Here is a 13545-nt window from a genome sequence, read left to right on the forward strand (position 1 = left end):
CAGCAATTGGAGTAATTTTCAACTGGAAATGGTGGCCTAATTTTGCATGGGTGTTTGCGCGTACTCACGGCGCTAGGAGCTCAAATCAGCACACAGGAGGCTTCCAGGCCCCGTGTGTTAGAATGCCTCCTGTAAAGCAGGTGCAATGTCAGTTACACACAGTTTCTTTTTATTAAAGACAGTAATGTTTCTGCTTCTGCCGATTATAAATCAATTGCAAGCCTGCATGCACTCCCTGTAATAATGACAGCCGTTTTTGCAGGCTGTGTCTTATCTCTTTGTGAAGAGAATAATGTCCTGACACAGGAGCAGAGACGATGGGGAATTGCAGAATGGCAAGGCCATTATAGCTACCTTGATAGCTAATCAGGTGATATGAAAACAGCAGAGTCTCCCTGGCATCAGGTTGCTTTTCTTGTCTTCCTTTCTAGATAGTTCCTGAAGATAGAGGGGTTTCGCCTGGGTGTAAAAGGATGCACAAATGCCACAGGGTCAGAAATGTTCAGATTTAGGCCTTTGCAACCCCTGCTCTTGCAGAGTCTGTGCTCTCAGAACAAGCTGGCTTATTCCACGTAACGCAAAACAAACTAAGGGAAGGTGGAGTTTGAATTGTTTTAAAAGAGAGCGAGAAACAGATGGAAGAGGCGAAAGGGAAATCAATTTCTAAAGGAATTATTGCCACAATGGGAGAGACATGGGTATAAAAATGGGATTAAGCAGGACTACCAGTGAGGCTACAAAAATACCTTTGTTCAGCTTAGAACACACGTGCCCTCCTGGGTGGATAGATTGGAAAATGATTCCCTGTCTGGGCATGTGCAGCCCCAAGGAATATAGCAGGCAGACAGAGCCTTTGGGCAAAGGAAACAGGTAACCCTTCTCCAGGTGGATTTGGTCTGCCTGTGGTCACGACTTCTGCTTTGCCAATAGAGCAGCGTCTGGATTGGGGTGCCACACCCGTGGCCCCTGGCTCGACATCCTTGGTGCAGTGACCAGTTGCTCAACCTCAGGAAGTGGCCTGGATTTAAGGAATGTTTACATGTTTCGTGGTATTATTTGGACCCTTGCTTAACAATGAAGGACTTAAGATGACATTAGCCTTCAAGTCTTGGAGATGTAGGACAAGGCCAGCAGACTCAGCGTCACTCCGGAACTTGTTATAAATGCAGATTATCTCGGAATTACCTAGTGGTCCAGTGGTTAAGGATCCATCGGCCAGTACAGGGCACACGGGTTTGATCCCTGATCCGGGAAGATTCCATTTGCCACGGGGCAGCTAAGCCCACAACTAATGAGTCCACGTGCCTAGAGCCCGTGCTCCTCTTTAAGAGAAGCCACAGCAATGAGAAGCCTGCTTACCACAACTAGAGAAAGCCTATGTGCCGCAATGACCCAGCATAGGCAAAAAATAAAATTTTTTGAAAATTAAGTGCAGAATATCTAACCTCACCCCTGACCTACTGAGTCACCTTGGAGGTGATTCTTACATATGCTAACATTTGAGAGCCACTGCTTTAGACTGATAGAGTTGGGGTAAGAAAACCACCCAAGACTGGTAGCACACTGGCTATGGTGTCCCTTAATAATATATCCAGAAAGTCTGTTAGCCAGGAATTCAGGAAGACGTTTTGCCCCTCCCCACACAGATATTTCTGACTTTGAGACCCCCAAGGTTTCTAGAAAGCTAGGTATCTATCACATCGGTTCCCAAACTGTATTCTGTGGGGCAGTATTTTCCTGCAGGATGGCATTTAATGTTCTTTAAACAAGCAAATGAGTTTCGGCAACATTGCACACTACCCTCCTCACAGTGTCGCAGGGTAACTGCACTGTTGTGTACTGGCCAGCAGCTGGCCAATGTGATTAAGGCCTCAGTGTCTAGAATTGGATCACTTGGGTCCACATCCTAACTCCAGCATCATTCCACAGAGTCTTGTAAGATTGTGTTCCTCATCCTGTGGTTCATGGACCAGCATCATCGACAAGACTTGGAAACTTGCTGGAAATGATGCATATCAAGAGATATTCATGGTGGTCCAGTGGTTAAGACTCCACACTCCCATTGCAGTGGGCCAGGGTTCGATTCCCAGTGAGGAAACTAGATCCCTCCTGCCCAGACTAAAGATTCTTTGTGTGGAACCAAGACCCAGCTCAGCCAAATAAATAAATTAAAAAAAAAAGAATTATGTCAAGTAATTCAGCACAGACTCAAGGAATCAGAGTCTGCATTTTTAAGAGATTCCCTAGGTGGTTTGTATGCACATTAATATGAGAACTACTATTCTAAATCATTCAAAAAACTATGATCATGGCATCTCGTTCCATCACGTCATGACAAATAGATGGGGGAAAATGGAAGCAGTGACAGATTTTATTTTCTTGGGCTCCAAAATCACTGTGGACAAGGACTGCAGCCATGAAATTAAAAGGCACTTGCTCCTTGGAAGAAAAACTATGATCAACCTACACAGCATATTAAAAAGCAGAGACATTACTTTGCCAACAAAGGTCCATCTAGTGGTTTTCCAGTAGTCATGTATGGATGTGAAAGTTGAAGTATGAAGAAAGCTGAGCACTGAAGAATTGATGCTTTTGAACTGTGGTGTTGGAGGAGACTCCAACTTATTGGACAGCAAGGAGATCCAACCATTCCATCCTCAAGGAAATCAGTCCTGAACATTCATTGGAAGGACTAATGCTGAAGCTGAAACTCCAATACTTTGGCGACCTGATGCAAAGAACTGACTCATTTTAAAAGACCCTGATGCTGGGAAAGATTGAAGGCAGGAGGAGAAGGGGACGACAGAGGATGAGATGTTTGGATGGCACCACCGAGTCAATGGACATGAGTTTGAGTGAACTCTAGGAGTTGGTGATTGACAGGGAGGCCTGGCGTGCTACAGTCCATGGGGTTGCAAAGATTCAGACACAACGTAGTGAGTAAACAATGACAACAATTCTAAATCATGTCATTTGACTTCTCTCTGCCTCAGTTTCCTCATTTGAGAAATAGAAATATTCTTAGGACTTATTTCATACCTTATCATGCATTAGAATCACCTAGAGGGTTTGTGAAAGCAACAGTGTCCTTCCCCCACCCCCATAGTGTTCCTGGTTTATTAGGTCCAGTGTGGGAACAGAAAATTTGCATTTCTAGCAAGTTCCAGGGGCTGCTAATGCAGTGAGTCTGGGGACCATCCTTGGAGAACCACACTCTAGATTATTCTAAGAGCATTGCTCATTCTCTGCTGCCCATGTTTTTTTCCTTGAAGGATGCTATTTTAATACTTGACTTTATGTTTATGTTTTGCTCTTTTTGCTGTTTTGTTGGAATCTTAGCACTGGCCTATAAATTCTTCTGGGCAGAAATTATACCTTCCACATTCCACACTCTCTTATTTTCTGTTTTGTTAAATAATGAGTACATTTCCAGTGTGATTAATAATAGAATAAGGGAAAGGGAAAAGACAACTCAGACTACCAACCCCAATAAACAGCCTCCACAAATGTATAGCAGCCCTCGAATTCTCATTAAAATGAACATTTCTCCCAGGTTTCCAGGTCACATTGATGCTGCTAGTCTGCGCCCCACCATTTGAAAAGGACTTTTCCTAGGAACGTTAGGTGGATTAAGCATAGGCCACTTAACACAATGCCTGACACAGACTGAGCATTCAGCTATGTTCGTTAAGTGACTTCTACTTAATAAACACTCAGACAGATCCCATGCTTTGAACAAAATATTTATGAAACTCTGTTATGGAACTTTATTCACAGGGGATATATTGACTTTTCAGAGGAAGCAGTGTGTTATTGCAGGGGTGCTTGAGCTTCCCACGTTGTCAGTGTTCTATGGAAATCAGTCACTAGTCTCTCTCTTTAAAAAAAAAAAAATTAAACATTGATTCAGGAGCAGACAAGCAGCAAATCTCAAGGCAGTGGCTCATGAGCTTTCCAGAGACCCTGTGGGAGGAGGGCATGGCAACCCACTCCAGTATTCCTGCCTGAAGAATCCCACAGACAGAGGAGCCTGGCAGGCTACAGTCCGTGGAGTCACAGAGGGTCGGACCCGACTGAAGTGACTTAGCACGTATGCTCGTATAGAGCAGAAGAGGCAAAGATAGGAAGGTGCTGGGTAGAACGGGTCAAAGTATGCTTTACGAGCCAGTGCCCCCAGACCATGCTTCTGTCTGGGGAACCCAGCCTAAGACACTGTTTTGAGTGCCCACGGGGAAATTGATTCAGTTGAGTCATCGACTAGAAGATGATTCATTTTATAACAGATATAGCTCTCAAACACTTGCCACAAGAAGAGGTGTGCCTGGAACTTTCGGAGGAAGGGTGTACTTACGGATGAAAAATATTACAGGCAGAAAAAGAAGAGTTCCAACAAGACAAAGCGGTAACATGGGCCTAAGTGTTTGGTAGAATTTTCCACAGGCTTCAGCGTGCACTGTCTGTGTCCTGCACCTCTCTGGCTTTTCCTAGCACTTTGACTTCCCCTCACTGTCCTGCTCCTTCTGAGCATCCCAGCATCTGAATCCCTGTGCACTTACATGGCATTTAATGTCATGGCTGGAAGGCTTTACTCTCTCTTCTTGTCTCCAGGCTATGGTCCACTTGAGGCTTTTGGCATCCCGCCTGCATCCACTCAAACCTATCCATTGCCTGGGAGCTGAGGTTTCTGAGTTGTTTCCTGCAGAATAAAATTTCCCTTTGTTTTCTCCCCTTTTCTTCTCTGCCTCTGTCTGGGGCTGACAGTGGCTGGTACTTGTGCTTCTTACTCATCCTCTCTGCTTTAAATCCCTTCTCCGTGCTGCCCCAGCGTTCTGGCCTCTGAGCCTCTCACCATCCCTGGTCTTCTGGAATCCCTTGCTATGTCTGCCTCTGGGCTCCTCCTGAGTGACTGCTCAGTCGCCTTGACCTTGAGCCTCTGCTTGCCCTTGCGTGTGGCCTCATATCTCTGAACCTCACCTCCTCGGCTCCTTGCCCCGGTCCATCACAGCGCTGCTGCCTTTCATAGCTCTGGGCCCTCAGCTTGTCCCTGTCTGGCTGTTGCCTGCTCCCAATATGACAAATGCGATTATCAAAAGGCCCGTTTTTCCAGAGATTTTATAAGACAATCCACAATTTCTTATTCTTCCATGGGAGAAAGTCTGGTGGTTTCAGGAGCTAAACAGAAAAAATGTAAATGGTTCAAGGGGATGCACTTAATCCTCGCTGGAATCTGACATCATTAAGAAGAAAAGTGAAATAATCCTGGAGGAGACATCAACATAAGATTTAAACTTGAAAAAATTAATATTTTTGCACTTAAATTAGTCCTTTGCTGTTTGTGTTAATTCCTTAGTACTGATGTAACAAGTTCTGCAAACTGAGTGGATTAAAATAATGGAAGCATATTACTTTACATTTGTGGAGATCAGAAGTCAGAAATGGGTCTTACAGGCTAAAATCGAGGTGTCAGTGGGCTGTGCTCCTTCTGGAGGTTCCAGGGGAGACTGTCTCCCCTTACCCTTCCCAGCTTCTGGGGGCCACCCCGCCCTGCATTCCTTGGCTCGTGGTTCTTTCCTTCGTCTTAAGGAGGTCACATCACTCTGACCTCTGCCTCTGTCGCCCTGTCTCTTTCTCTGACTTTGACCATCCAGCCTTCCTCTTCTGCATATAAGTCCTTTCATTTGATTCAGAATCTCTCTCCATCTCAACATCCGTAATCACATCTTCAGAGTCCCTTTTACTATGTAAAGTGATGTATCCACAGGCTCTAAGGATTAGAACATAGACATCTTTGAAGAGCTGTTATCCACTTTACCCCACTTCACCTCTAATTTCATGGTTAATTTAGAGTAGCGATTCCCCAGCTTTTAGGCACCAACAACTGGTTTTGTGAAAAGCAATTTTTTCCACAGACCTTGGTGCTGGGGGTATGGTTTCAGGATGATTCAAGCACATTACATTTATTGTGCACTTTATTTCTATTATTAGATCAGTTTCATTTCAGATCATCAGGTGTTAGATCCCAGAGGTTGGGGGCCCTTGATTTAGAGAGCTCCACTGACACCAAAATATGCTTCTGGTTAAATGTTTTCCATGCCTTCTCATTTATTTGTCACGATAACTCCATAAAGCAAGCCCCAGTATCAGATCCATGGTTTAAATGAGCTGAAGGCCAGAAAAATGAACTTGCCTGCCTGAATTTGCACAAATGGTATTCACTTGCACTTGTTTTCCTATCAGTTATTGTAACTTGCTACTGTGAAACAAGGACTTTTTCAAACCCAGAATATCACATCTAAGATTCAGGATGGTAAAGACAAAAATGTTTTATTAAAAATGTTGATTCTAGAAATGTTTATCAAGTCAAGAGGCATCAGGGCATGGTGCTGGAGATGAAAAGAGTGAAGTCCTGCCCTTGGGCAGCTGACAGTCTATTGAGGGAAACACTTGTTAGAGAAATTGCATGGCAAGTTTGTACCATACATAGGAGAGTGAGGAGCTTTCGAGAAGGTGATATGACAGTCAAGGGCACTTACTGGAGATGCTGATGAGCTGCACCTGGGCTTAAAGGCAGCGAGAGTATCTCCAGGCAGACAGGAGGCTTCAGGCAGTGGAAGAAGCATATGCCAAGGAGGAGAGGTGTTGAAAAGCCCCCATCCACACTGTACCTGGGGGACAGATTGGTCCATGTAGGGGGCACTCAGAAACTGTGGGTGGGGTACCAGCACGCCAGCTATGTTTTCACTGACTTACCTAAATCTGCTCTTGGGGATATCCTGTGGGTTTTGCTTAAGAGATGAACAAAAATGGGAGGAAGTTTAAAGGGCTAAGTGCCAACCCCATATGCAGATGAGCAAGGAGCCAAGGTGTTTAGAAGGGGCTGTGCCGTCTCTTCCTATGGGCAGGCACCTGCCCTCTCGCATCAGCTCCCTAGCAAAGTTTATTCTTGAATCATGTCACCTACTGATATCAGCAGTGGAGACTCATTATGGAAAGTCATGGGCCCCAGGGGTGTGGGGGTGGGTGGAGCCTCCACACTGGGAGTGTGTGATACCATGATTTCTCGCTCCTCTCCTCTGTCCTGCAGCAATGGAATGGAAGAGACACGGCCCTCATGGTTACCCGTGTGGTCAACCACAGGCGTTTCTCGGCAACGGTCAGTGTGGCAGACACGACCCAGCGGAGCGTGAGCAAGTATCGCTGTGTGATCCGCTCTGACGGTGGCTCCGGTGTGTCCAACTATGCTGAGCTGATTGTGAAAGGTGAGTGCCGCCACCCAGGTGGTTGGTTGGTCTCATAGGGATCCTTTGGCCCCAGGCTTGCATGGTGGGAAGAGCTAAGACTGCTGTTTTCTTATCTGTGGTTCCTTCACTCATTCCATAGAATGAAACAGCTTTAAATTCTCCCCATCAACCCACTTCAAAAAAAAATAGAGAAAGTTACTATAAAATCATGCAATATTTCACTGTCATCCAAAGTTGAGTCTTAGACGTAAGATCTGTACATGTAAGCTTATGGGATAGATAACATGGAAGACATCTCCAAATTTGGCTTTTTTTTTTTTTTTGCATTTAAATTTAGAGTGATCCAATGTCCTTGTGCTTTGGTGGCATTCTGTTACAGTGATCAAGAAAACAATTGTTTCTAAGGGATATTTTATTGAAAACTCGATATAGTGACAATATTTTAGAAGGACTTTTGAAATAAATAACCCCTACCCCACTGACTTTGAATCAATTTTTTTCTAGTTTTCTTGTTCACCTTGAGGTATCTTTGATGTGTTTTTCTATGAAAATATGTACATTGTCCCTTTTGTGCTCTTTCAAGGAGCTGAATATTCCATTCATTTTTAAAAGACTCTATAATCTTTGTTACAGTGTTAATGGTTGTGTGCTGTTTCATCAAGTTCATCATAATCACCCTATTTTTAAAAATCTCTGTCATCATTTAGATAATTCCAGGTGCTTTTGTTTTTATCTTTCCTTTGTGCATGCAACAATTAACACCTCAATTGAGTTCTTCCAAAGAGAGTATTTTTATTCTAAACCAGATTATTTCCTTGGATAAATTCCCTAGGGGTAGAGTTGTTAGGCCAGAGAATATAAGCATCTTTATGGATTTTTCTTTGTGCTGCAATATTGCTTTTGAAAAAAAAAAAAAGGTTGACAGCTTATACTGGAAAACAGCAGCGTATGGATGTTCTCATTTTTCCAGCATTATGTTCACCGGTTAAAATTTTAATATAACGTAATTTAGTGAATGAAATAGTGAAGCTGTTCATCTTAATGCTAGCTGCAGAATGATACCTAGTGTGTTTGAAGATAGAAGTGTTGTTCAACCCCTGAGAAGGCTCCCGAGTTGGTTCCCTTGGTCAAAGGATGGGTTGGTGTGGAACCTTGACCTCTCTTTGCCTGCCTGTGTAATGATTACCTTTCCTGGGTGAGTCTGCCGTCTGAGATTCTCTCCGTGCTGTCCTGACTCCAGATGGATATTCACATGGCTGTGCATTTGTCGTTCATCAGATCTCAGCTTGACTGTTAACATGCCATCTTCTCTGAGAGAATTACCCGCTCCTAGCTCCCCGCCATTCTCACAGTCACATTCTATCACTCTTCACATTTCCAAATTCTATATTTTTCTTCATTTACTTGGCAGTTTTGTGTCCCCCCTTAGGATATAAGCTCAGCGGAGTTTGGGCCCTCTTCCATGTGTTTCATGGTTCACAGTCAGCCCCCTGAGCTTAGCAGAGTGCCTGGCATGTGTGCTGAGCGTGCCAAGCCATCTGAGATCACCACTGTTCCATGGCTTTGCCCTGCATGATCAGTCATTTCATACAACTCGACCTTAAAATATTTGTTGAGTGGTGGATCAGCGAATGAGTTATTGGCCTCAGCAGGATTCATTTCTTCATTGGAATTCTATGAAGACTTAAGTTGAAGATCAACAAATTGAGTGGTTATGAACAGAACAACTAACAGGGAAAACAATCGTCTTTAAAATAGTTTACACTGAGTGCCAATATATCAAAGAAGCTATCATTTTGATCCTGTTGGGCTCATTCCTTGACTTTTTGGACCATAAGGTTGATCTGTGTGACAAAGTGGCCTTTGCAGGTCTTTCCTATAGTCAGTGAATATGTTACTCCTGCGCTGTGCTTTCTGGATGCTCACAATACCTGTTGTATGGTGATATCCCACACAGAATGGAAGCCTCCCTCCCCATCCTGAGAATGGACTGTGTTTTCTCCTGTTGTCCCGGTCTCACTAGCACCTTGCCGTGCCTGGCACAGCCTTGGTAATGAGTGGATTGGATGAAAGACTACTGGGGCTAGTGTTGGGCTCTGAACTGTTCACATGCAGACAAATGGAGTCAGAAAACACTCCATTTCATCTTTCCTTATGTCCCCAGGTGTGAAGAAGGAGGTGTGGGGCCAAATCCAGGGGCCTCTTGGACAGAGGATGTGGTTTCCATGGTGAAGCAGCATGGCCTTTGTTTGGAGGGGTGGCCAGGGTGTCCTGGGGCTGGGGTTTGTCCTTTGCTGGCTGTGTTCCTTGGGCTTGAGTTCAGCCTGGAGGGGGTAGTACCCTGATACACTCCAGGAGCTATGGATCTGCTCTGCTCCTCCCCTGCAGCCCCCACCACTCCATTTTCAGGGGTGCACTGGGTGCCCTCCTTCAGAAGTCTCCTCCATGGTGGGTGAAGGTGGGTTTGCGCTCCTGGTGATGGATCCTGTTTGGTTGCACCTTACTGAAATCCTTCATGGAATATCGCATTTTCTTAAGGCCTGTTTTTGTTCCCTGTTGCACTTCTTCTCTTTTTACATTCACTTGGGAGTCAGCTAGAAACTAGACCCCTTTAATGCAAAAGTCTCTTCACATTCATGATCTTATTTAGTCCTGACTGTGGCTCTGCACCTTGGTTTTATTTTAACTCATTTTACAGCTGTAGGAGCATCCACAGCCAGATTGAGACACAGAGACAGGTCCTTAGGGGCAGAGTGGGGGTTGGCCCAGGGGCTGGATCATGCTATTTAGGTCTCACCTGGAGGGCCTGAGGCTTGTGGCCTTGTCAGCATCTGGTAGCATCATGTCCTGAACAGTGTCAAAAACATCCAGACAGCAGGCTGGGCTCATAGCAGGGGTCCCTTGACCTGTTGCTAACTTGAGTTTTTAACTCATGCATCACACTGCTGCTGTTCCCTTCCTTTCTGGAGTGGGATACCAACTGCCAGATTCCTGGAGAAATGGATTTAACCCTTGCCTACACACACACACACACACGACTTCCCTTATGGTCCAGTGGCTAAGACTGTGTACTCCCAATGCAGGGGACCTGAGTTCGATCCCTGATTTTATTTTCTTAGGCTCACTGTGGATGGTGAGCCCCCAAATCACTGTGGATGGTGACTGCAGCCATGAAATTAAATTGCTCCTTGGAAGAAAAGCTATGACAAACCTAGACAGTGTATTAAAAAGCAGAGACATCACTTTGCTGACAGACAGCTGTGTAGTCAAAGCTTTGGTTCTTCCAGTAGTCATGTATGGTTGTGAGAGTTGGACCATCAAGAAGGCTGAACACCAAAGAATTCATGCTTTTGAACTGTGGTGCTGGAGAAGACTCTTGAGAGTCCAAGGGATTGAGAGTCCAAGGGACTGCAAGGAGATGCAACCAGTCCATCCTAAAGGAAATCACCCCTGAATATTCGTGGGAAGGACTGATGCTGAAGCTCCAATACTTTGGCCACTTGATGGGAAGAACTGACTCATTGGGAAAGACCCTGATGCTGGGAAAGATTGAAAGCAGAAGGAGAAGGGGTTGACAGAGGATGAGATGGTTGGATGGCATCACTGACTCGATGGACATGAGTTTGAGCAAGCTCCGGGAGTTGGTGATGGACAGGGAAGCCTCGTGTGCTACAGTCCATAGGGTCACAAAGGGTAGGACACGACTGAGTGACTGGACTGAACTGAACTGAGGTAGATGGGGCAGGACACTTGTCCCAGGGCGCGATCTTGTTCCCATATCTGTGGCCCTGGAGAGACCCTTTGAGGCTTCCTATGCAGAGTGGGGACTGGAGCTTCCCTCATGTGCAGAGCATACAGGAGGGAATATTAAAGTGGGGGTCATGGGGTTTCCCTGGTGGTCCAGTGGTTAGGGCTCTGTGTTTCCCCTGCAGGGGCACAGATGCAGTCCCTGGTCAGGAAATAAGATCCCACCTACTGCACAGCACAGCCAGCATTTTTTACATTATTATTTTTTTAATGTGGTCCAACATGTAGGCTTGGGAACATTTGGGTCCTGGAGTTCCCACTACATCAGTCTCCCCAGATTCCTCCTCTGTCCACCATCAGTGAGCCAGGGATCTGGAACAAAAGAAAAGTTTCTGGTCCTGCTGTGCTTGGCCTCCTGACCTCATGGGCCCCCTCTGCCTGGCATCACTCATTTGGAACTCAGGCCATGCAGGGGTTGGGAGGTCACAGGACCCCTCAGCTCCCAAGGGTGCCAGGAGCCTGAGGTCCCTCTAATGCTGTCTGCGGCAGGTGCTTGTGCTGGGCCAAGCTGTGGAGGGCGGAGACCTCTTTCTCCATTTCTGTCTCTGTCTCTCCCTAGGCAGGGGTATTTATGGCTGGCTTGTGGCTCGTGTACTGTCCTGGGACTGTGAGCATCGGCATTTCAGAAAACACCACCTCATTTGAATGTAGGTAATGCAAAATTTTCAGGGCAACACAGAGATCAAAATGCAAGCAAATTGGAATTACTTCATTCCGAAGAGCTGTTTATTGAGTTGTGATAATGTGCCTGGGTATACATTAGATTACTCTTTAATTGAGGTTTCACTCAATTGACAGTCTGGCCCCTCAACCTACCTGTTCCAGACCACTGCTCATAAATGCACTAATTTGCTATCTGTTTCTGGGTTTCCTAAAGCCTTTGATTTCAGGGTGTTTTAGCTTATCCCAAGGGCTGAAGTTTCTTCAAATATGCAGATGTGGTCTTGATGACAACTTTCTAACTCATAAAAATTTTGTTGGTGGTGGCTTTTTAAAATTTGTCTTCTAACTCCGTTTAACAACCTACCATCGTTTCGGAACTTCTTATCAATATACAGATTAGTTCCTCGAAGAACTCCGATGCTGGTGCTGAGAGTCAGATGTTCGAATTTAAGTCCCTTGTGACTTTCTATCAAGGCAGCTGGGCAGGATCAAGAGTATAGATTTTGTGTATGGATGTCAACATCCCAGTTTCAATCTCAAACCTGGCACCAGCTCTCTGTGTCTTCAGGAAAATTACATATTTGCTTCAATCCTCAGGTTCCTCATCTGTTCAATGGGGACAGATATAGCTAGTTGGATCCTTATTAGAGGGAGAAAATATAGGTATAGCTCTTAGTACAAAATAGACACCCACCCAGTCATATCTCCGCTTTTTCATACTGTTCATGTTCCTGGGTTCTTGCAGCAAGAATATGGGAGTGGTTTGCCATTCCCTCCTTCTTTGGACCCTGATGCTGGGAAAATTTGAAGGCAAAAGGAGAAGAGGTGGCAGAGGGTCAGATGGTTAAATAGCGTCATGGACTCTATGGACATGAATTTGAGTAAACTCTGGGAGATAGTGAAGGACAGGGAAACCTGATGTGCTGCAGTCCGTGGGGTTGCAAAGAGTCGGGCATGACTTGGCAACTGAACAACAACAATAGTTAGATCTGTAATTATCGATAATCATATTTTACTGTATTCAAGGAGATATTGATCAAATACCAATACACTGGCTACTTTTCCTTGTTCTGCTTCTTGTACTATGGAATTTAAACTTAATCACCTTAAGGTCTCTTTTCTCTGGAACGACATTGGGGAATGGGATTGGGGTCATCAAACGCAGCCCACTGGTCCAAGTTGGTTGCAGAGATGCTTTACTTAGGTTGCATTGTCTTTTTTTTCTTTTAACGTTTTGCTCTGATCCTTAAATTCTTCTTGAAGTTGCGTCTGTTTGGCCACACTGAGCCTGCATTTTAGGACGGCAGCAGTGGGCTGGTATGGCTGCTCTGTTCTCGGACGCTCCACAGTTCACCCCTGCCCTGATTTGGCCCACTTTGCTCACCTCACTAGGCTTTCTCCTGTAGGTCTTTGAGTTTATAGCCTGTGGTTTAAAGATTACTTGACTAGAATAGTTGACTTGTCCTTATTGTTAAGAGTTTATGGGGGTTGGGGGTCAAGTAGTGTGATAAGATCACGGTCTAGTAGGAAGAATCATGCAGACTTACAACGGATGGCTTTCTAGTTGTGTCAGGCGCCTAGTATACTATCTTACTAAGCCTATAAGTAGCCATACGATACGTGTGCTATAGCATCCCCCTTTTACAGATGAGGGCATGGAGGATCAGAGAGGTTAGGCAATCCTCCCAAGGTCACACAGGTTATATGTGGCAGAGTTGGGATTCCAGCACATGCCTGCCTGTGCCAAATAGATCCTGTTCTTTCTTCTATACCACATTTCTTAGAAAATCCAATATGATAGACCCTGTAATCAGGTGTGAGCTGAGAAAATATA

At 45.1% G+C, this 13545-nt stretch overlaps 1 protein-coding gene across 1 annotated transcript in view; it reads left to right on the forward strand.

Moving 5' to 3' along the window:
* The window catches only part of LOC120869435 (receptor-type tyrosine-protein phosphatase T-like), a 310761-nt gene that overhangs the window by 37947 nt on the left and 259269 nt on the right, over positions 1 to 13545 (forward strand). The window contains exon 5 of the mRNA XM_040248752.1: positions 7085 to 7259. Coding sequence (XP_040104686.1) covers positions 7085 to 7259 — 175 coding nt within the window. The remainder of the gene's footprint in view (positions 1 to 7084; positions 7260 to 13545) is intronic.

Source organism: Oryx dammah, unplaced genomic scaffold (genome assembly GCF_014754425.2).
Source record: "Oryx dammah isolate SB20612 unplaced genomic scaffold, SCBI_Odam_1.1 HiC_scaffold_10, whole genome shotgun sequence".
Taxonomy (NCBI): Eukaryota; Metazoa; Chordata; class Mammalia; order Artiodactyla; family Bovidae; genus Oryx; species Oryx dammah.